The sequence below is a fragment of the Chelonia mydas genome, chromosome 7 (assembly GCF_015237465.2).
Source record: "Chelonia mydas isolate rCheMyd1 chromosome 7, rCheMyd1.pri.v2, whole genome shotgun sequence".
In the NCBI taxonomy this organism is placed as follows: domain Eukaryota; kingdom Metazoa; phylum Chordata; order Testudines; family Cheloniidae; genus Chelonia; species Chelonia mydas.
Window position 1 is genome coordinate 57,653,123 of NC_057853.1, and position 23,041 is coordinate 57,676,163.

Here is a 23,041-nt window from a genome sequence, read left to right on the forward strand (position 1 = left end):
TTCCAATGGAGCTGGGACCAAGCTGTGGAACTCCCTGCTGCAAGAGATAAGAATGACCCTGGAAGTGGCCAGTTACAGAAGTGAATGAAAATCTCATTCCATCAATTTATCTTTCCCTCCAATTTTTACACCTGCATGGCCCCTACACACCTGAACTATAAACTAATCATGTTACGTCTGCAGGCTGGGAATGAAGACAGATCTTCTTGTTCTGATGGTTAGATACTTGGGAGAGGCTCTGATATTATGGTGATAGGGGCCATAGCAGTAACTAGTTACACAGCATAAAGTATTCAGCTGGTTTTGTTTTCAGTAGAACTGCATCCACTAATATAGGGTCAGATTTGACCCGATATATTCAAGCCTATGGAGCCCTTATATGCTTCCCAAAATTCTGCATTTAATTTGCATTGCAACCAATTTTCTTTTCCAGACAATGCTCTACTTGTACAGGGAGGAACAAGGTTTAGAGGAACTTCTGTCAGCTGCCGAGCTTCAGTCTCTAATTATAGCAACGGCCTCCCTCTGGGACCAGTGCAACCTTTCATGGAAAGCACCCACAGGCCGTGTGCTTCGAACAATTTCAAAGGCCCAGACCAAAACTGCCATCATGTACTTACAAGGTTTGTTTTTTCCTGAGCACCTGTGGAATGAATTCCTCTAAGAAAAATCACACTTGGCTAGGTTTCATTTCTACGTACCTCCAAGAACTTCTAGACTAGAGCTCAATTTAGTGCTGGTGGGAACCGAAGTCCTTTATTTATGCATAGAACAGAAAGTTACAGGCAGCAGCATGTCATGTCCTGTCCCACTTCCACCAAAGGTACCCAAGCCAAGAGATACATTAAAGAGTTACACATCACGTGACCCAGAGCCAATTGGCATCTCTGGGGTTCCCCAGCATTCTAAGTATTGGTCTCCTGATATTTGCATGGCACCTTGCTGACATTTTGTCAGCTGCAGCGCCTAGTGCATTGGGGAATCCTGACTGGTTGCCAGTGATAGTTTGGCTTCTTCCTAGAGGGAATTTTCCATTAGATTAGGGGTGTTTTCATCTTTAAAAAAATGCAAAGATTACTTATCTCCACCCTGCAATAGAAAAAACAATCCAGATAATTTATAATCAACATCCTGCCATCAGAACCTCCTCATAGGGTGTAAATGTGTTTTATTTTTTATGCAAAAGTGCCCAAACATGGTTTCTTCATTCACACCACTTGTAAGATCAGGTCCTTGTGTAGTAAGAGGTAGTCCTGACAGCAGGTGAGTTGTCTAAGAATTGCCAGCATGACCACACTTGGAAGGTGGGCTACTAGACTAAATGGAAAAGACCAGTCACCAATGGTAGCTTCAGAACAAAACGTATCTTCCTCCTCATTGTGCAAAACTATTAATCTCTATCTGAGTATATGTAATGATCTTAATACAAGATAATTTAATTGTCCATCATCCACTTACCATGTATTAAAAGGGCTGGACTCACAGTATGCAGATTTAATTGGGGGCAGATTTATATTCATGAAGCTGCTTGTGTTTCTGTGGGTCAAACACAGAAATGTAATAGGAGTTGAGCAATGAAAGTTTTTGTTTTTTTTTTTAATTTTTTTTACTCTAGTTACTAAAGCTAGCAGTGTATTCCTGTATTCTGCCCCCCCCCCCCACCTCCCCCAAATCTCTTCTCCAGCCAGAAGAGGAATTAACTGCCCTGTTTGATTGGGAAATGTAATTTCAAGCATGTTGTTACGTTTTGTCTGTGATTTTGCAGTTGTTTGTAACATCAGGCTGTCAGTACTAAACATGTGCCCTCATTTATTCACAGCTGCGGACTGCATTAAGATAGCCATTCAGAATCTATTCAAATTGGCTGACACCTTGCCGGCTTCTGACATGTGTGAGGCAGTTAGCATCATCCTGTGTTTTGTGAAGGATTCCTATCCTATCTCCTCAGCTTTGCTTTTGGAGTTTGAAAATAATGATGGATACCAGCTCCTGGTAAAAATTTTACTTAGGTGAGTATGGAGTTTTCACTGGGTTTCTAGGGGATGATAAAGCATGGGTCTAATTAAATATAATTTTCAGAGGTGATGATGGCTTGTTTTAAAATTTCAATTGCATTTTAGAAAGATGCAGGGAACATAGTGGGCAGATGAAGCACTAAGCTGCTGATAAGAAAGGGTCACATTTAGCAAACCACTAACAACACCGCAATGCTGTTTAAAGAGCAGAACCACAGCGTAACTTCTCCAGGAAGAGTACCCGGAAGTCACCTACTACAGGACAGGCCCAACAAAGAAAATAACAGAACGCCACTAGCCATCACCTTCAGCCCCCAACTAAAATCTCTCCAACGCATCATCAAGGATTTACAACCTATCCTGAAGGACGACCCATCAGTCTCACAGATCTTGGGAGACAGGCCAGTCCTTGCCTACAGACAGCCCCCCCAACCTGAAGCAAATACTCACCAGCAACCACACGCCACACAACAGAACCACTAACCCAGGAACCTATTCTTGCAACAAAGCCCGCTGCCAACTGTGTCCACGTATCTATTCAGGGGACACCATCATAGGGCCTAATCACATCAGCCACACTATCAGAGGCTCGTTCACCTGCACATCTATCAATGTGATATATGCCATCATGCGCCAGCAATGCCCCTCTGCCATGTCCATTGGTCAAACTGGACAGTCTCTACGTAAAAGAATAAATGGACACAAATCAGATGTCCAGAATTATAACATCCAAAATCCAGTTGGAGAACACTTCAATCTCTCTGGTCACTCAATTACAGACCTAAAAGTGGCAATACTTCAACAAAAAAAATTCAAAAACAGACTCCAAGGAGAGACTGCTGAATTGGAATTAATTTGCAAACTGGATACAATTAACTTAGGCTTGAAAAGAAACTGGGAGTGGATGGGTCATTACACAAAGTAAAACTATTTCCCCATGTTTATCCCCCCGCCATCCCCCACTGTTCCTCAGACGTTCTTGTGAACTGCTGGAAATGACCCACCTTGATTATCACTACAAAAGGTTTTCTTCACCCCCCCTCCACTCTCCTACTGGTAATAGCTCACCTTAAGTGATCACTCTTGTTACAGTGTGTATGGTAACACCCATTGTTTCATGTTCTCTGTGTATATAAAATCTCCCCACTATATTTTGCACTGAATGCATCCAATGAAGAGAGCTGTAGCTCACGAAAGCTTATGCTCAAATATATTTGTTAGTCTCTAAGGTGCCACAAGTACTCCTTTTCTTTTTGCGAATACAGACTAACACGGCTGCTACTCTGAAAACTTCTCCCATTGAAACCACAAGGGGAAGTGCCAATTGAAGAAGTTAATCTAGAGGCAGGTTAGGGAATTACCTAAATTGAGACACAGGCCAGGTTTTGTTAATCAAACACTAGGATACGGATAATATCAGGAGAGACCTCAACCGGACCCACTTTGCTCAGAAAGGCTCCCCTGGTCATGAAGTCTTTATCCAGAGGAAGCATTTCACCTGATGGGGCAGATCTCTAAGTAAAAAGATAAATCCAATGGGCATGTCTAGGATTAATATGCTCACACCTGGACAAGACCCACGGGTTACCCTTGGTAGAGCTGGGCAAAATTTTTTGACCAAAACTTTTTTTGGTGAAAAATGCAGATTTGCCAACACTAAAACAGTTCACAAAATGTTGATTTTGCCAAATTATTTCAGTCAGGATAAAACATTTTTTAAAAAATTCTGAAAAAAATAAAAATGTCATCAACATTTATGATACATTTTGATTTTTCAGTTCAAGGTGAATTTTTCTTTTAAATTTTTCTCTTTTTTTAGAATTTAAAATTTTTTTTAAAGGCTCAAAATTGATACCAAGTGTTTTTGTTTCAGTTTGAAAGAAATGTTTCTTTCAACCTGAAACAATTTTTTTTTTTAAATGGGCTCCGTGGATATTACTCAAAAAAAAAATTGCTTCAGAATTTCCACAAAATCAGAAAAATCCATCATTTGCCCACCTCTGATCTTGGGTCAAAACACAAAGCAGTTTTGTCTGCTGTTTCCACCATTATTGCCTTCTTCATTAAGGCCCTGAGTTTATTACATCAATAGCCGGTGGAATAACCATGAACCAGTTTCCCCAAAAACACTGAGCAGTCTTGTTCCCACAGTTATAGTCCTCAAGTTAAGAGGGTCCCTCCAGACTGTACCATCCAGCGTAGTTTCCACCACAGCTGCCAGCCTTTGTATTGCGATATTCCTTGATAACCTGTTTGATTTTGATAGTTCTTTTGGACAGGCAGGGGGAAAACACTCTTCCCATCTCAGTTCACAAATTTAGAGCAAACATTTTCAAAGTTATAAAGCAAAATGTACATATTTCTTTACAGAATGGCATACAAACATTACAAATAAGATTAATACATTCAGCCACTTATAGCCTAAACACTAAATACATTCTTATAAAACCAAAACCTATTTTGCACAACACTAATACATAAGTGATCTGGTCTGGTCTCCAGCTATGAGTTTGTCTGTTCTGAGCTAATGCGTTCAGCCTTGGCAAGAGCTGCCACCCGGCCTGCCAGTGTCACAACCAGCTCCCCATCACCCCCATTGGAAACCCTAGAGGAGGAAAAGATGGTCTTTTATTCCCTGAGGCTTTTTTAATTCCTAATGATAGCTTGTTCTGGCATACACCTGCACACAAATAGGTTTGAGGAGAAAGATTGCACTAGTCTCAATCGTAAGAGCACTGGACGTAATGACACGATAAATAGCTGACTGCTTTTCACCACTTGCTCTTTCTCCCTTTGATCTAAGCTACTGCAAATCTGGGAGATGTTTGGAACCAGCCTATGGCTTAACAGAGACTTCAATGCATTATCCATGTGTCTAATACCATATGGATAGCACACATCTGAGATTAAACAATGTCTTCCCCTTCTAGTGGGCCCATGGGTCTGTAAATCTCAGGCAGTTTTGTAGAAACTAAAGAATTATATATGTTCATGGTTTGCATTTTGCGAATTGTGTTTCTTTTTTTATTTTATTTTTAAGTACAGGGCTAGCATTCTGGGTTGGATCTCTAGAGATGCCTGAAATATTCTAAATTTTGATTTTTTTAAATTATAAATTTGTTAATTTTGACCCAAAAAATCGGGATATATATTTTGTGAAAAATTTCCCTTTTTCCAACTGGTGCTGTGGATCGCACTTCTACTGGTACATGTAATGGGACTTAATTTCAACATTGGCTAGTTTCTTTCCTCTTTTGTAGTCACTTATTGACCTCAGCCCTTTAATTATCTGGTTCAGTTTTTTAGTTCTTCCCCGATCCAACTTTGGAGTTAGTCAGACTGTAAGATTGTCTGGAGAGCAATTCAGTTCAATCAGTCGTCCAATCAGTGTAACAGAAAGCATAACAGATTACTGTGGTGGAGAGATCTGGGGGAGGGAGAAAAGTGAGAAATTGTTACTTCAGTATCTGGTGTCCCTGTAGAATGTGTTAATGAAAGGACCGGTTATTTTAAATATTACTGAGCCACAAGCATATGACTACCCCATTCTTTGTTTTTAGATGGGAGGGATCTCCGCACAGTGAAGGAGACCACCATGTCGAAGAGGTGCTGGATATACTGACTTGCCTCACAGTCTGTGGGAAAACTGAACTGAAAGTTTCTGGCAACGTTACACATCCTCAGCTACCGCACTTTGATTTTGAACAGACACAATCCTCTGGTACTGTATATACACGTACAAATATTACTGTGGGCTTAGCATGGGAAAAGCAATCATTATGCACAGCATGTGCATGATAGAGAAGAAAATGTACATGATCGCATGTGTGCACCTGCAGTGCTAAGGTGGAGCATTTAAACATGCAAATCAGGAAATTCCAAAGTTAACTAAGGTTACATCTACATTGTGACCTGGGGTATGAATGGCAGCTCATGTCTGGTTTAATGGCAGCTAGTTTGCTAAAAATAGAAGTGAGAACTGTGTGATGTGGGATTCAGCGTGGGTTGCACAGGCCCGCCTGACACCGCTGGGGTACGTACATGCTTGTGCAGCCAATGCTGAGACCCGGGCACTGCATCCTCACTTTTATTTTTAGCAAGCTAACTAGAGTACAGCTCGTGTGGGTACATCTACACAAGCTGCCATTCACACTGCCAGCTGCAATGGAGAGGTGCCATAACCCACATGGCATGGATAACACAGTCAGTACAGCTGGCTGGAAAATGGACAAAATATCATATAAATGTTCAAAATCATTTATAGTATTTCTTTTAAAAAAAAAACATGAACTGTGCTTATATTAAAAAAAAATTCTCATTTTACAATGAGAAATGTAAAAAAAACCCAGATTATTCTACCACCATCGTCACATAGTGGGACTGTTTAAAAAAAATCACTTTTGAAAACTTTCTTATTTCTAAGGCAGTGGGGACTTATGCAGATGTGTAAGTGTTTGCAAGATGGGGGGCCTAAAGGATACATGGAAAATTTGATGAAAACTTAGCAAACCAACAATTTTTCATAAAAAAATGCTGACATTGTAAGAACATTCAAAACATTTCTATTGTCTCTAAATGCAGTTTTTTACCTGTTCTGATTAGTAATTTGGTACTGTCTGTGGACCACCCACGATTGTACCACCCACAAAGTCCCTCATCTGAACAGCTTACAGTCTAAATAGACAAGATAGGCCCAGCGTGGAGGAAGGGGTAGAACCTACAGAGGGATCAGTGGGATGGTTTCCCAGCACCATGCTGGCATCACTATTTTTGTTTTTGTTTAAATTTTGTGGAGTGGGATTTGGTTGGGAGGGGACTAGCTAAGCCGAGAGACCAGGAGAGGGCGGGAGTGGGACAGGGCAAGGGAAAAGAGGCTATGGAGGGCAGGTGGAGTGAGGCTGAGGTGCAGAGACTGGGAATTAGAAGGCAAGAGGGGCCAGGAGCAAACAGCAAGTCAGCACAGGACAGAGAATGTCTGGAGTCAGACCTGTAGAAAACACGCTCATGGCATCTGCCGTGCCTGCCAGTCCTTCCTGCGGTAACCACTGCGTGCTCTTGTGCCTGCTCCTGCCAACTTTAGCTTCTCTGGCCCCTGGGGCTGGCTCCTCCCTGGAAACTTTTCTTCTCCAAGCCTACATGGCTCAGGGGAGTTGGGGCACTGCATAAAGTTATGATGAGGGTCACCCCTGCACAGTTCTGGGTCCTGAGGATGATCAGGAGAGGGGTGTTCCCACTATTCCCCTGTTCCCCTATGCGCCGATACTTGCTGAGATTGGATCTGTGTCTGACTTGTGCTCTTAGATATGCCTTAATAGTGCAGATAGGGCATCTGTATTGGGCCTGAGATAAGCGTGGTTAAAATGATTTGGATTGATTTCTGTTTCTCAGGAATGACAGTGAAAAACCTCCAAGCTTTTCAGGTGTTGCAGTCCATCTTCCAGAAAACCAGTGACCTGCACCTCTGTAGGAGAATCTTACTGGCTATAAAAACCATGTGGGCCTGGGACACAATGAACTTCTTCCTCCTGGAATGGACGCTACAGCCCATCTCCCAGTTCACTGACATTATCCCCCTCAAACCGCACCTAGTTCAGATACAGTTCTTCCAGCTGGTGGAATCAGTGGTGCTAGAACTGTCCTACATCCCCCATGAAATCCTGAAGAAGGTTGAGTGTTTGATAAAGGAGAACTTGGTGCCGTTCTGCACCATAGCTGCTCTGCGGTGTCTTCACAGCATCACCAAGAGGGACTTGCTCTTCACTGACATATTTAGAGACTCGGGGCTCTTAGGCCAGCTGCTGACTCAGCTGAGGAAGCAAGCCAAGATCTTGAGGAAGACAGGTACAGCTTGTTTCATTGGCAATGAGTGGTTGGGCAGGCAGAGTTGTAGGAAAGAGATCTACACTGAGCATGTAGAGAGGCCAGTGTTACATGCCAAGGTGCTAGAGTTTGTATGGAAGCTGCCTGGCCCTGGCTTAAATTCCTGATCTGCTGATGCCACACCAAACTAGTTTTCTCCTGAAATCTGACTCTCTCCAGTTCCATGCATCATATGACCCAGCTTATGGGCTATGCATCAGCCACAGGACTTAACCTCTCAGCAGTTTCGTCTCCAGTGGCAGCCATTAAAAAGGGGGCCCAAGTTACCAAAATTAGCGTTTCAGTTCGTGTTCCTTGGGAGCCCAACGGGTTCTTGGGGAGCCCAGCTTGAGAGCCTGGGCTTGACTTTCACAGGTGCTGACTATTCTCGCTTCCAGTTAAAGTCACTGGGCGCTGTAGCATTCAGCCCCTCTGAAAATCAGGCTTAGGTTGTCTCATCGAGGGCGCTGCAAGGTCCCCGGAGCACCCACAGCCACTCCCAGAGTCTCTTCCTAGGCCCAGTTTTATCTTACAAACAGAGAGGAAAACAAGGAGAGCATGTCCTTGGCTCCCTGGGGGTTTTCCCCTCCCCTTCGCTCAGTCCTTCCTGCTTCGGGCTCACTGCAGTACGCTACTGACTGAGCACTGCCTCCCAGGGCTCTCCCCCAGAGGCCCTGTTCCTCACTGCCCCTCCTCCCAAGGGACTGTGGCAGCCTCTCCAAGGAAACTTACTGCTGTTCCTGCTCCCCCTTCCTTACCGACAGCCTGGCTTTTTATAGCCTCAGGTGCTTTTATAGCCCCTCTTAATTGGCCAAACTGGGCGCATCTGTTCTAGACAGGGGAGCCAGACCGTCTTCATTTAAAGGGCCAGTCACCCCGTGCCTGGCACTGCAAAAGTAAGGTATCCTTAATGAGAGGCCACAGCTCTAATTGTTACTGTCGCAGGCAGAAAACAAGGAATGCACACAAAGCACATACAAATCAGAGCAGGGCACCAGCTGTAACGTTGGGGTCGAGATCTGGACTTCCAATGCCCCAAAGATGGGGTCATTTGGATGTGGGATTTGAGCTGGTCTTCTCTAATTATCAGGGCTAAAGATTCTGTCAAGTGATGGATTCAGATTTTGAACCCGCTTGGGACGGGGAGTTTGCCGGCCCACTTTCAATACTATGTCATAATACATGAAACAGATTACTTAGATATAGATTTCCAAGGAAAGAGATCATGGTTCCTGAAAACTCACATCCTGGTTAGGAGTTATGGTTATGAGTGAGCTTGTGAGTCTCTCTCCTATCTTTGCCTGAATGCCATTCAGCTATGTCAATTTTCTTGGCTGATTTCTAGTCTATAAACAAAGATAATAAAGGGCAAATGAGAATATGGCAGTGTGGTCATTGCATTAGTACGTTGGTTTTTAGAAATGTAAGATGTCCTCTGCCATAGTGTATGAACTCCTAAAGCCCTTAGATAAAAAAAACAACAAATCTGACAATGTAGGGATTTGATCCTGCAAACACTTAGTTGTACTCGTGGGAACCAGGCTCTAGGTACAAAAGAAACACTGACAGGAAGGTTGGAAGCTGGTTTCACTACAGAGGCAGAGGTTGTTTGGGTGCTTTCATGGTGCGTTTTCAGACTTTAAAACGTTTGGCCTCCTTTTAAGTATCACCTTAACTTTGAATTTCCTGGGTTGGTAACAATTTGGTTTTTGATCAGTACTATATTCTTTAACGTATTTTCATCCTTATGTCACTGACATGTGCTCTGTGCCTTAATGAAGAGTCTTGTCTGGGAATGGAAGGAGGTTCTGATTATTCTGCCAGCTGAAAAGACAATATGGACATGTCTATCATAGGTCCCTTTACCATACTGTCTGAGCACCTCACAGTCTTTACTGTATTATCCTCACAGCACCCCCGTGTGGTAGAGCAGAGCTATTATTTCCATTATACAGATGGGGAACTGAGGTGCAGAGATACTGAGTGACTTGGTCAAGGTCACACAGGAAGTCTGTAGCAAAGCAAAGGTATTGAACCCAGGTCTCCAGAGTTCCAGGTTAGCCCCTAACTATTGGACCATCCTTCCTCTCTTTCAGTATTTTATCAGGTGCTATAGGTTTCGTGTAGACTGTGCCAGCATTCAAGGGAGTCATATTTGCTGAGCACTTGTGCTGCGAGGAATTCTAGTTACCAGTAACCAGGTGTCTTGTGGGATATTTTGGGGGAACTCTCTTTGTTTTGAATATGCAGCCGGGACCCAAGCACCCTGTCTGGAGCAAGGCACTGAGAAAGAGCTAACCTGTGTGATGCTGAAGATGGTTGCTGCCCTTGTCCTGGGATCTGTGAGGAATGCTGGTAAGAGAAGGTGATGATTCAACTGTCACAGCATCACCTCTGTGATACTTGGTATTAGATGGCCTGGGTACAGCATAGTAAGCATCCGACTCCCTTCTTCTGTTTGTATGTTTTATTCAGAAATCATGTTGGACAGCCAGGAATGTAGCAATGGCCATATTGCATCAGGCCATTGGTCCATCTGCTCTGGCTCCCGTCCTCCAGCTGTGGCCAATACCTAATGCATAAGAACATAAGAACGGCCATACTGGATCAGACCAATGGTCCATCTAGCCCAGTATCCTGCCTTCTGACAGTGGCCAATGTCAAATGCTTCAGAGGGAATTAACAGAACACTGCAGTTATTGAGTGATCCATCTTCTGTTGTCCAGTCCCAGCATCTGGCAATCAGAGACTTAGGGACACTCAGAGCATGGGGTAGCATCCCTGACCATCTTGGCTAATAGCCATTGATGGACCTATCCTCCATGAACTTATCAAGTTCTTTTTTCAACCTTATTATACTTTTGGCCTTCACAACATCCCCTGACAACAAGTCCCAGAGGTTGACTGTGTGTTGTGTGAAGAAGGACTTCCTTTTGTTTGTTTTAAACCTGCTGCCTATTAATTTCATTGGGTGACTCCTTGTCCTTGTGTTACATGAAGGAATAAATAACACTTCCTTATTCAATTTCTCTACACCAGTCATGATTTTATAGACCTCTATCATACCCCCCTCTTAGTTGTCTCTTTTTCAAGCTGAAAAGTCCCAGTCTTATTTCTCTTTCCTCATATGGAAGCTGTTCCAAACTGTTAATCATTTTTGTTTCCCTTTCCTATACTTTTTCCAATTCCAATGTATCTTTTTTGAGATAGAGAGACTAGAACTGTGCTCGGTGTTCAAGGTGTAGGTACACCATGGATTTATATAGTGGCATTATGATATTTACTGTCTTATTATCTTTCCCTTTTCTAATGGTTCTTAAAATTGTGTTAGTTTTTTTGACCGCCACTGCATGCTGAACAGATGTTTTCAGAGAACTATCCACAAAGACTCCAAGATCTCTTTCTTGAGTGGTAAAAGCTAATTTAGATCTCATCGTTTTGTATGTATAATTGGGATTATGTTTTCTAATGTGTACTGCTTGGAATTTATCAACATTGAATTTCATCTGCCATTTTGTTGCCTAATCATCCAGTTTTGTGAGATTACTTTATAACTCTTCACAGTCTGCTTTGGACTTCATTATCTTGAGTAATTTTGTATTGTTTGCAAACTTTGCCACGTCACTGTTTACCCATTTTTCCAGATCATTTATGAATATATTGAACAGCACTGGTGCCAATACGTATTCTTGGGAGACCCTTGTATCTACGTCTGCACTGTGAAAACTGTCCATTTATTCTTGCCCTTTATTTCCTGTCTTTTAACCAGTTACTGATTTATGAGAGGACCTTCCCTCTAATCCCATGACTGCTTACTTGGTTTAAGAGCCTTTGGTGAGGGATCTTATCAAAGGATCTCTGAAAGTCCCAGTACACTATGCCCACTGGATCACCCTTGTTCACATGTTTGTTGACCCTCACAAAGGATTCTAATAGATTGGTGAGGCATGGTTTTCCTTTACAAAAGTCGTGTTGACTCTTCCCCAACAAATTGTGTTCATCTATGCATCTGATAAATCTGTTCTTTACTATAGTTTCAACCAGTTTGTCTGGTACTGAAATTAGGCTAACTGGCCTGTAATTGCCAGAATTGCCTCTGGAGCCTTTTAAAAAAAAATCCACATTACAATAGTTATCCTCCAGTAATCTGGTACAGACAATGATTTAAGTGCTATGTTATATACCAGTTAGTAATTCTGTAATTTTACATTTGAGTTCCTTTATAACTCTTGGGTGAATACCATCTGGTCCTGGTGACTCACTACTGTTTAGTTTATCAATTTGTTAAAACCTCCTCTTCTGACACCTCAATCTGGGACAGTTCCTCAGATATGTCACCTAAAGGGAATGGGTCAGGTATGGGAACCTCCCTCACACCCTCTGCAGTGAAGACGGACACAAACAATTCATTTAGCTTCTCCACAATGGCCTTGTCTTCCTTCAGTGCTCCTTTAGCACCTCGAGCCTCCAGTGGCCCACTGATTGTTTGGCAGGCTTCCTGATTCTGATGTACTTATTATTATTTTTTTTGCTGTTTAGTTATTGTGTCTTTTGCTAGTTGCTTTTCAAATTCTTTTTTTGACCTGCCTGATTATACTTTCACACTTGACTTCCCAGAGTTTATGCTCCTTTGTTTTCCTCAGTGGGATTTGACTTCCAATTTTTAAAGGATGCCTTTTTGCCTCTAACCACCTCTTTTACTCTGCAGTCTTGCCATGCTGGCATTTTTTTTGTCCTCTTACCATTTTTTTTTAATTTGGGGTGTACATTTAATTTGAACCTTTATGACAGAGTTTTTAAAAAGTTTCCATTCAGCTAGCCAACATTTCATTCTTGTGACTGTTCCTTTTAATTTTCCTTTAACCAGCTTCCTCATTTTTGTATAGTTCCCCTTTTTAAATGCTACTGTGGTGGAGGCTTCTTTGGTATCCCCCCTCCCAAGGATGTTAAATTTCATTACATTATTACGTGCTTCAGAGCAGCAGCATGAAAACCCCCATAATCCACTAGGCCAAGAGGAAAACTTCCTCTTCATTTTTAAGGTTCATTTCCTTTTCTTTTCAAGGTTCATTTTCTTTCATTTCATTAAGTTTCTCTTAATAGTTCAGACATTATTACAACATGTTTAATTGTATTACTGTAGTGCTTGCATGCCCCAGCTGAGATCTGGGCCCCATTGTGCTAGGTACTGTACAAACACTGAGCAACAGGCCCTGCCTGTAAGATCTTGGTCTAAATAGGCAAGACAGTCAAAGGATGGGAGGAGAAACTGAAGCACAGAGAGATGAAGTGACCTGCCTAAAGTCACCCAGTCGCTAAGTCAGGAATAGAACCCAGGTCTCCTGAGTCCTAGTCTAGTGCTCTATTCACTAGATGCCAAGAAGGAACTATTTTAAAAACATACATATCTTTACAATTAGTGAGCCCCTCCCCCAATAATCCCTAGTTTGTCCCTAGTCACCTACTCTGTAGTGATACCCTGGGATGATTTATATAATGACTTGGTTGTAGACTAAGGAAAATAACACAGCAGTCCCTTCTACTGGATTTTCTTGCATGGTACCTGTTACCAGGTATCTACATATCCACTTAGATATTAGACCAGTTGTGTGCTGTCACTAGTAACTGATTTGTGCACACAAACTGGATACTTTTACACACACACTAGGAGTGTGCAATTGGAGCCTTGTGATAGTGCGCAGTTGACATGGAAAATTTGCCTTTGTGTTCAAAACCATATTGTGATTGAACATCAATTGGTGCCCATATAACTGAGCATGGTTTAACTAACAAATGGCATCTGATTGATTCCCAGTTGTTATAAAAGATTATGGGATGGTACCGTACATCAAGATATTTCTGGATGATGAGTGCTACCGAAGTGACACCCTCTGTATCTTGGAGCAGCTGTCAGTCATCAACACTGAGGAGTACATGAGCATAATTATTGGGGCCCTCTGCTCTTCCACTCAAGGGGAGCTGTGCCTGAAACTGGACCTGCTGAAGGTGATTAACATTGCTTCCTGTTTGCTTCGTTATCTGCTCTGAATGTGCCTGGTTTAGATGGCTGGTGGCTCCCAGCCTAATTACCAGCAAGAAGGTGAAGTCAAATTCAGGGGCAGAGTTAAGGTTGTTTGGGTGCTAGTTACTGAGTGTTTTAATCATTGGTGTGTGAACAGCCATTCCATAATGTCTTGAAAAATGCTTTAGAGAGTTAAAATAGATGGATAATAGAGAAATAACAGCTACAGAATTGCAGTGTACATACTGACAGGTTTCAGAGTAGCAGCCATGTTAGTCTGTATTCGCAAAAAGAAAAGGAGTACTTGTGGCACCTTAGAGACTAACAAATTTATTTGAGCATAAGCTTTCGTGAGCTGCAGCTCACTTCATCGGATGCAATTTGTTAGTCTCCAGGCTGCCACAAGTACTCCTTTTCTTTTAGTGTACATACTGTTGAGTACAGCTACGGCAGAAGGAGAAAAGAGAGACAGATGGGAGAGGAAGCTGAGACTTGCAAAGAGGAAGTCAGAGGAAGTGAACAGGGTAAACGTAGCAGCTGAGTTGGGTGTGGGGATGAAACAAATGGCTTGATTCAGGTTTCATTTGCAGAGGTGTAACTCCATTGACCTCAATGGGGTCATCGCTCACGTATACCAGTGTAAATCAGAAAAGGATCTAGTTTCAGTTGGAGAGAAGGTGATAAAGGGGATGGAAAGAAATTTACTCATATTCTCTAATGCATTCCTAGAGGGTCTGATCAAAAATCCATAAAGTAAATGGAAAGAATCCCAACGATTTACTCTGAGTTAGGCCCTTGGTTGGCAAACTAGAAAGCAGCAGCATTGTGAGCATTAAGCTGGGATTGCATTCCACACTCATTAGCTGGCCTTATTTGAAGTCCCCTCTTAGCTGCTAATGCAGCAGCTAGTCTTTGTGGTACAGTAACTGTGCTCATTAAAACAATCTGACAAACCAGGGGACAAAGCCCGTTGCTCTGACCTGAGCAAACAAACTTTTGCTGTAGTCTGTGGAGAAGTTAAGTGCAGCTCCTGAACTGATATGAGAACAAATGCAACTTTGATGTCTAATTCTGACAAATGATAACCATGTTAAAACATAATGTAAGCAAATTAATTTATTATCTGTGCCCTTTGGGACTGTGATTGTGTTATGCACAAATTCAGATTGATTTGCTAATATATATTTAGCTGTTAAACTGCGAGCCCAAATGTGATTAGCTCTCCCGTATTCCAGAGTGGCATGTGGACAATTATGAGGAATAACAAATAATGGAATGTGAAATAAATTCTGTTAGCTATAACTGAGTTAGGAGTTTCCAGCAGGCATCCAGTTGTATAGATTCAAGACAGAGGAATACTAACTCATAGGCGATTAAATTGTAACTGAGTTAGAGCTGGAGGAAATGTTGTTACTGCTGACCTTTCCTGAAATGTGTCAAAGCCATCCTGATAACTTCAACTCCGACTTATTAAATTTACTCCCTGTTCAGGAGTCTCTGCCTGGTTTGATACATTATCATGCGAAATTGAATGACAGTAATAAAGTCCCCCTTCCTACAGTTCTGGCAAGCCCTTTCTCATTGTAATAGCTCCTGTTGTAGAGAGATATTTATGATAGAAATGCTTCTCCTCGGTGGATTTGGAATTAAGCCTCTCGATTTGAGACTCTCGGCCAACGTAAGGTTTAGTGCTCTTCGAAGTAGCAAGAGACAAACCCAAATGCCAAGTGTGTTACCTCTGTTTATCTTTTGTGGCTTTTGCATTTAATAAATTGCACAAGGAGGAAAAGTTAGGGATGGGTTAGATGCAAATATACTGGGCCTCATTCTTCTCTCACTGATTTTTACACTCAGGATTATTCCAGTGTAAGTGAGGCCCGAATCAGGTCCAAAGTATCTCTGACTTACAGTGGAATGGCTTAGGTTTTAAATAAATGCAGTGATGCATAGCACTCATTTAGAGCCTGATACAAAGTCCATTGAAATCACTGAAAGATTCCTATCGACATGCGTAGCCTTTGGATCAGACCCACAGCACTTTTTGTCTCCAAAAGGTTGTACAAGCATTAACTAAGTTTGTCCCTGGGAGACAGGAAACTATTATTGCCTGTTTAGTGCTAGGAGAACCTACTCTCTGCAATATCTTTTGGACCATGTTATGTTGCTGGGTTCTGGTTAACACCTGATGGGCCATTACGGCTCTGTATGGTCACTCTCTCCGTGCCAATTGAATGAGGAATATTTTTCAATACATTGGTTGTAGCCATTAGTTGCTCTGTTGGAAAAGTCCCATCAGCCTCTAGGAGTTTTGCTTAAACCACTTTAAAATAATCTCTGCTCTAAGGTATGTGGAATGCTCCGGGCTGGTTTAAGGCCTTGGCACTGTGGGCCCATGTCTATAGCTCTGCCTCCTTGAGTGAGGTGATTACGCTGAAATCTCAGCTCTCACTTTTAGACAAAAGTAGGTTTCTAGCCCTCCTGGTTGTGAAGAAAAGCTCACAACCATGAGCAAAGTCTCTGCTGTGGTGAGCTCTGCCTGCATCTGCAGACAACCTGAAGTGATAGCTCAGAGACGGAGTGAACTGCCTCATGCATCTCTGTTGGGTATTCACTCCAAGCCCCGCTGCTCTGGGGCACCCTGCCAACCTGCCCCACCTCATCAGGGGGCTCTTTATGAGTCAGGAGGAGATGGGTGCCGCTGCCCCCCCCCCCCCCCGTAAAGCAGATATACTCTGGCTGCTGGGGAAAGCAGTGGGGGCACCTCTTCTAGTGCTGTTGACGTAGAGTTCCCTGTAAGAGCAGCATGAATCCTCCCTTCTCCTGGAAGTTGGCTACTCCTGGTCTCCGCTTTGTCCAAACAGGGTAGCAACAGGCCATGTTTAGGACTGGAACTTCGCCCGCTGGGTTGGAGCCTTGTAAGCACCATCCCCGAGTTGCAGGGCTGGCTGCATAGATGCCTTCGGAAAACATGTTAAAATCGCCAATGTTTGAGGTGGTTTAAAAACAGGCAGGAAAGTTTTGCAAAAATGTCATTTCTCCCGTCCCCCGCATTTTTGATCAACAATTGAAATTTCAGTGAAATCAAAATTCTGAGAGCATTGTCTAGTCCCACTTGGTACCGTAGGTGATGTGAGGTTGAATGCTTGCTTTGACTCCCTTCTCTCTGATGCCGCAGTCTCTCCTGAGGATCCTGGAGAACCCCAAGTGCCATTCGGCTTTCAGAACATGCAGTGGATTCAATGGACTCCTGTCCCTTCTCTCCGACATGGAAGGTGCGTTACAGGACCCACCGTCTGGGGCGTGGGCAGCCACGGGGCATAGCCCCATCCTGGAGCTTGTTTTGTACACACTTCAGGGGATAGCCGCTGCTCTGCATCTGGACCCCATCAACAGTGACTTCTTCCAAAGGAATGGCCTCTTTGAGAAGCTGGCGGAGGATCTCGGCTCACTTGGCTGCTTCTGGACACAGGAGGGGCAGCAAGTCCCCGTGCAGCTCGAGAAAGGAAGGACGTTTGCAGAGTTCTTGAATGCAGCCTTGTACTCGTCAGAACCTTTCCCAGCATGGCTCAAGAGCTGCATACAGATTCTGAGTTTCCTTGACCATATGATCAAAGGGACCCTGCATCTGGAGAGCTTCCTCCCGGAGATAAAGCCTGCTGCAGAAGAACCACCATGGGATGTTCAGAAGGGACCACAAGATCAACAGGAGGGGCATGGTACTAGCTTCAAACAACTGGAGAATAAATTAGCTGCCTCCGACTACAGGGCATGGGCAGACCCTGAAGACAGGTAGGTCTTTGATTCTTTATTATAGAAAGACCCCAGCATCCAAGAGCAGTAATACTTGGGTGTTCTCTGGTGTCACTGAGGACCCCACAGCATTTTACATGTAGTAGTAAAATAAGCCTGACAAAGCCCCCTGAGCTGCAGGTTGATAGTATTATCTGCATTTTACAGGGAGAGTGGTCATAAACCGAGGCCCAGAGGTGGTGTGACTTGCCCCCGGTCACACAGTGAGTCAGTGGGAGGGTCAGGAATCAAGCTGAGGAGTCCACACTCCCAGGCCTGTGCTCTAGCTGGCAGACAATGCCACTTTATAAAAGGTGAATGACTGCAAACATCGCAGCATAAATGTCTGTTTGACTTCAGAGGGACAAAGTGGGTGTAGCACTGTAGTGTCTCTTTTGCCAACAGAGGTCGGTCCAATAAAAGATCTATCCTCACCCACCTTGCCTCTGTAATATCCTGGGACCAATACGGCTACAGCACTGCACATGATTGTTTGGTTCAGTGGGACAAGGGGCTATGAGAGCTTTTTGGCTTATCCCTGGGGTCTGGATTACATACTGGGTGATCTTTGAGAGTGATCCTGTGTCTTTGATCAAGTATCAGAGAAGGTCAGGGCTGCAGCCAGACATTCAGGGAAGGCCGGGAGATTTCCGCAGCACTTTGAAGGTCAGTTCTGTGTTTCTGGGTATCTTTTATTAAGTAGCGCCTTCCCGCAACGGTTACATTTTTTCCCTTAAGAGACAGGGGAAATCTCTGACAGTTTCCTGTGTCCCTGGCTGCAGCTCGGATCTCCCTGTGCTCTTACATACTATCCACTGTATTTCTGGTTGGGGTTAGAAACCAAGCGGCAGGGATTACAGAGCTGGTCATGTCGCCATGGAGGCATCTCCAGCTATCTTTAAATGTGACTTAGTCATTTTCCTTCTTTAAAGGCCGAATCTTGACGTCCTGACTCATAGGAAATGCTTATTGAAGTTAATAGGAACCTTGGTCGAGTAAGTGCTAAGTGCAGACTGGGTTAGCACCTCAACATTTGGCCCTCAGTGATTCATCTGTGCATTATCTGAAGCTGTGTGAAAAATCCTTGTAGTTTTCCTTGGCCAGCTGGCAGAATTGCTTCAATCAGGTCACAAGAGATCCCCTGCTTCTCCCTGGTTTGTACTGAAGGTGGGATTCCCACTGGGGATGGGCCAGCTAATTCAGATGAAATGCTCTGGTGACTAAGCTGAGCGGCATATTCGCTAGTGTTCTTCCCCTGGCCTAGGAGAGACTTGGAGGGACCTAGGTCAGCAGACAAGGGGCTCGCTCAGGCTGGGCAGTGGGCTGAGCTGGGGCAGAGGCTGGGTGAGAAGCAGAGAGCCAAGCCGGGACTGGCAGCAGCAGGGGACAGGAGGAGTGACTGGCAACCAGGAGTCATGAGGCAACAGCTCTGGCTGGATGACAGCAGGACAGTGGACAGCTCCCCCTCCCCGATGTCACTGATGACATGTTTTGCGTACTGAGAGGCACCAGCCTGTAGTTAGGTTCCCTTATGAGAGGGAAGGACTAGAATGCTTACTCCGGGACACTAGGCCTTAGAAGTGCCCCAGGGCAAAGCCCTACTTGACCCCTCTCTAGTACTGCCTCCCAGGGACTGAGTTAGGAACTGTGGGGTTGTATTATGGTACTCTGGCTGGATCAATCAGATACAAGTGGCCTCTGATTTTGGGTGCCTCAGCTTTTTGACAGGTTTCAGAGTAGCAGCTGTGTTAGTCTGTATCTGCAAAAAGAAAAGGAGTACTTGTGGCACCTTAGAGACTAACAAATTTATTTGAGCATAAGCTTTCGTGAGCTACAGCTCACTTCATCGGATGCATTCATTGGAAAATACAGTGGGGAGATTTATATACACAGAGAACATGAAACAATGGGTGTTACCATACACACTGTAATGAGAGTGATCAGGTAAGGTGAGCTATTACCAGCAGGAGAGGGAAAAAAAACCTTTTGTAGTGATAATCAAGGTGGGCTATTTCCAGCAGTTGACAAGAACGTGTGAGGAATGGGGGGGGGGGGGGGAATAAACATGGGGAAATAGTTTTACTTTGTGTAATGACACATTCACTCCCAGTCTTTATTCAACCCTAAGTTAATGGTGTCCAGTTTGCAAATTAAGTCCAATTCAGCAGTCTCTCGTTGGAGTCTGTTTTTGAAATTTTTTTTGTTGAAGAATTGCCACTTTTAGGTCTGTAATCGAGTGACCAGAGAGATTGAAGTGTTTGCTGACTGGTTTTTGAATGTTATAATTCTTGACATCAAAACTTAAGAAACAGACTCCAATGAGAGACTGTTGAATTGGAATTAGTTTGCAAACTGGACACCATTAACTTAGGCTTGAATAAAGACTCGCAGTGGATGTGTCATTGAAAACTATTTCCCCATGTTTATTCCCCCCCCCAACCACCACCACCACCGTTCCTCACACGTTCTTGTCAACTGCTGGAAATGGCCCATCTTGATTATCACTACAAAAGATTTTTTTCTCTCCTGCTGGTAATAGTGCACCTTACCTGATCACTCTCGTTACAGTGTGTGTGGTAACACCCATTGTTTCATGTTCTCTGTGTATATAAAATCTCCCCACTGTATTTTCCACTGAATGCATCCGATGAAGTGAGCTCTAGCTCACGAAAGCTTATGCTCAAATAAATTTATTAGTCTCTAAGGTGCCACAAGTACTCCTTCTCTTGAGCCCGGAGGAGATGGTGCATGGAGACATGAGCGGAGCTGTGTTCACCAGAGGCATCAGCAGAGGAGGGTGCTGAGCTCAGCAGCCAAGAGGCTTGCAAAGAGGGTGGGGAAACTTTCACTGCCACTGCCTAGGCCTCAGCTCTGAATGCTCTGCAAATAGACATGGGAAATCCAGCGCACACAGTTGGCTTTCCTGAGAACCTGCAGCTTCCCCTTAGCCGCTTCTCCCTTTTCGCACCTCCCCCGTAAGAGGCTGCAGCCTCCGGTGCTCTTCTAGGTGGGGCAGGTCTATAGGGGGAACCAATGTGCAACAACCATGCGTGGCCTCTGAGGCCCCAACCTGCAAGCGAGCACTGAAAAGTTAGTGAAAAGTAGGTGCGTGGGGAAAGGAGGGGGTGAAGTCCAAGGGCCTGGTGACTTGTGCAGTCACTTCCCCGTGTGCCCAGTGGGTGTGAAATCCTGCTATTCTGATCTGGTAGTATTCCACGCCCGCTTTGCGCTACTATAAATGACTATACAGGGTGCAGAGCCATGCAGGATTGGGCCCTTCAATCTCATCTGAAGTGCAGCCTCTTTGAGTGAGGACAAACTCCTTTGAAACCACTCCACAGTTCCATCCACAGGCTATGGCCTATGAGAAGATTCGGGGGGTTTCTGGCTCCAGTGCAAATGCCTTGAGCAATTTGTTGACAGATGGGTGCTCTCCCTCTTGCGTTCCTGTGATTGGAGAGAATATTTTGCTGCAAGCTGTTTTAATGGAGGCTGATCTCTGGGAACCAGATTGCCCCCTGCTGCAGAATGGTGGCTGCAACTGCCTTTCCATAGACTTGCTGAAGAGTCATTAAGCAAAGTTTCAACGGGGCAGCTTGCTTTGTCCCCAGCGCCCCTTCTGTCTTAGTTTTAAATAGCTGTGCCTCCCGACTGGATTTGGGATCAACAATGTGATGGCACCTGATGGCCTCGGGCAGGGCCATGCAGTGGGGAGAGGGAGACAGGGCCTTTCACAGGGTAGTGTGGGGCGGGAGCTGTGGCCTGTTGGAGTGTGGTAGGCAGGGAGATGGGGCCTATTGGAAGATCATGGGGGAGGTAGGTAGGTGTTGTACTGAAATTGCTCTGAAAGGCCTAAAGAGTTAAAGGTGTTTATAAACCCTTTCACCGTCCAACATTAAACAGTGATAGGCAGGTAGGGTTGTCAGGTTTGGTGGAAGTATTCATGGCGGTTTTATCCCATAACATAATCTTTAATTAAAGATTAATCTTTAATTCATGGAGACTCCAGGACAACTCTGGAGGGTTGGCAACCGTAGTGTTCGGGGTTGTTTTTAAACAGAGTGCTTGGTTTTCCTCATTTACATGGCAAACAGCCCAAAAGCTTTCATTCAGATTGCAACTTTATTGATTTAACACATGAAGGTAAAACTAGTATTTCTGTTGAAACTTTGGTGAGTAATTGTGCAAAACAAACGTCGTCAGACCTTATCAAAATCTGTTTCCTTTTGGAGTCAGAATATCAGAGTCTTTTATTTTCAGAACTTTTCCTTGATGAAAAGCAAAGGGTTAATTTTATTACACCCTGGAGCGTAGAGGGCATTCATTTATCCTGCTCTTAACAAGCAGACAAACCCAAGGAGGAGGAGAGACAGGATAGAAAAGTTGGGGAAATACGTCTTGTGTTTGATGTTTTTGGAACTCTGGACTGCTGGTTAGTTACAAGTGGATGCTTTGGCTGGCAAGTCGACCATGAGACCTGCTGCTTTGACTCTGGTTAGTGATGGTCTGGTCAGGGTTGTTGTCTGGTTGGATTCTCTTTCCTTAGGCGAGGCAGGTTTGGATGAACACAGAATAGTTGACTTCAGGATTCGATGAAAAGCCAAGAGAGTGAGAGAGGCTAGGAGGAAAGAAACAGCGGGGCGAGAAAGTCACACAACAAGGGAAGGGAATATAATATAGGATCACAGGAGCCTTTGTGGTGCTGGTAATTTGATCTCCCCACTGATGGGCTGAGGAGTGGATGTCCTAATGTGATGACTTTCAGCACTCACAGGTGAAAACAAAGTTCATTAAGCAAGAGCAAGGCCAGCCAGCTTCCTGTCAGGAAGAAAGTCCCTTAGATGGGTCGAGATGAGTTGCAGTGCTGGCAGGTCGGGGGGTCAAGCTGGGAGGGGAGGAAGATGAATTCTTTTTTTTTAAATCCCTCAAAGTCTCTTCTTAAGAACCCCAAAAAGGAATAAAAGGTTTGGAACATTGTGTCTTCATTATTTTGTCCACCAATTAAACCCATTTCCATAAGACCCAGCTTGGCATAGTAACTTTGTTCCCAAATTTTATTTTTGTACCAAATATGATTTCACCACAGTCCTTGACTTATATCAGTAGCCGTTTTCATTAGACTTGTACAGTTTCTCCATCTGGTTTTGTTGCACCTATTACAATAGTCATTTATTGAAAATAACTTGACCTATGTTTCATTGTTATTGTAACCTCTTATGAACGTTCACGTACTTTTTACAGCTGAGCTTAGGGTAACTTTGTAAGTCCAATAATCAGAACAGGTCTTTTGGATGATTGTGGGGAAGGAAGGGGGTGGGGCCCATTGAAAGATCATGGGGAAGGGGGGTTGTATGCA

The 23,041-nt window shown here is 43.9% G+C and overlaps 1 protein-coding gene across 5 annotated transcripts in view; it reads left to right on the forward strand.

Moving 5' to 3' along the window:
* WDFY4 (WDFY family member 4) overlaps positions 1-23,041 on the forward strand; it is a 250,741-nt gene that overhangs the window by 42,917 nt on the left and 184,783 nt on the right. For all 5 annotated transcript variants that reach the window (XM_037904402.2, XM_037904403.2, XM_043552372.1 and 2 more), the window contains exons 7-13: positions 434-623; positions 1,820-2,009; positions 5,576-5,736; positions 7,404-7,856; positions 10,125-10,229; positions 13,690-13,880; positions 17,072-17,685. In XM_037904402.2, coding sequence (XP_037760330.1) covers positions 434-623; positions 1,820-2,009; positions 5,576-5,736; positions 7,404-7,856; positions 10,125-10,229; positions 13,690-13,880; positions 17,072-17,685 — 1,904 coding nt within the window. The remainder of the gene's footprint in view (positions 1-433; positions 624-1,819; positions 2,010-5,575; positions 5,737-7,403; positions 7,857-10,124; positions 10,230-13,689; positions 13,881-17,071; positions 17,686-23,041) is intronic.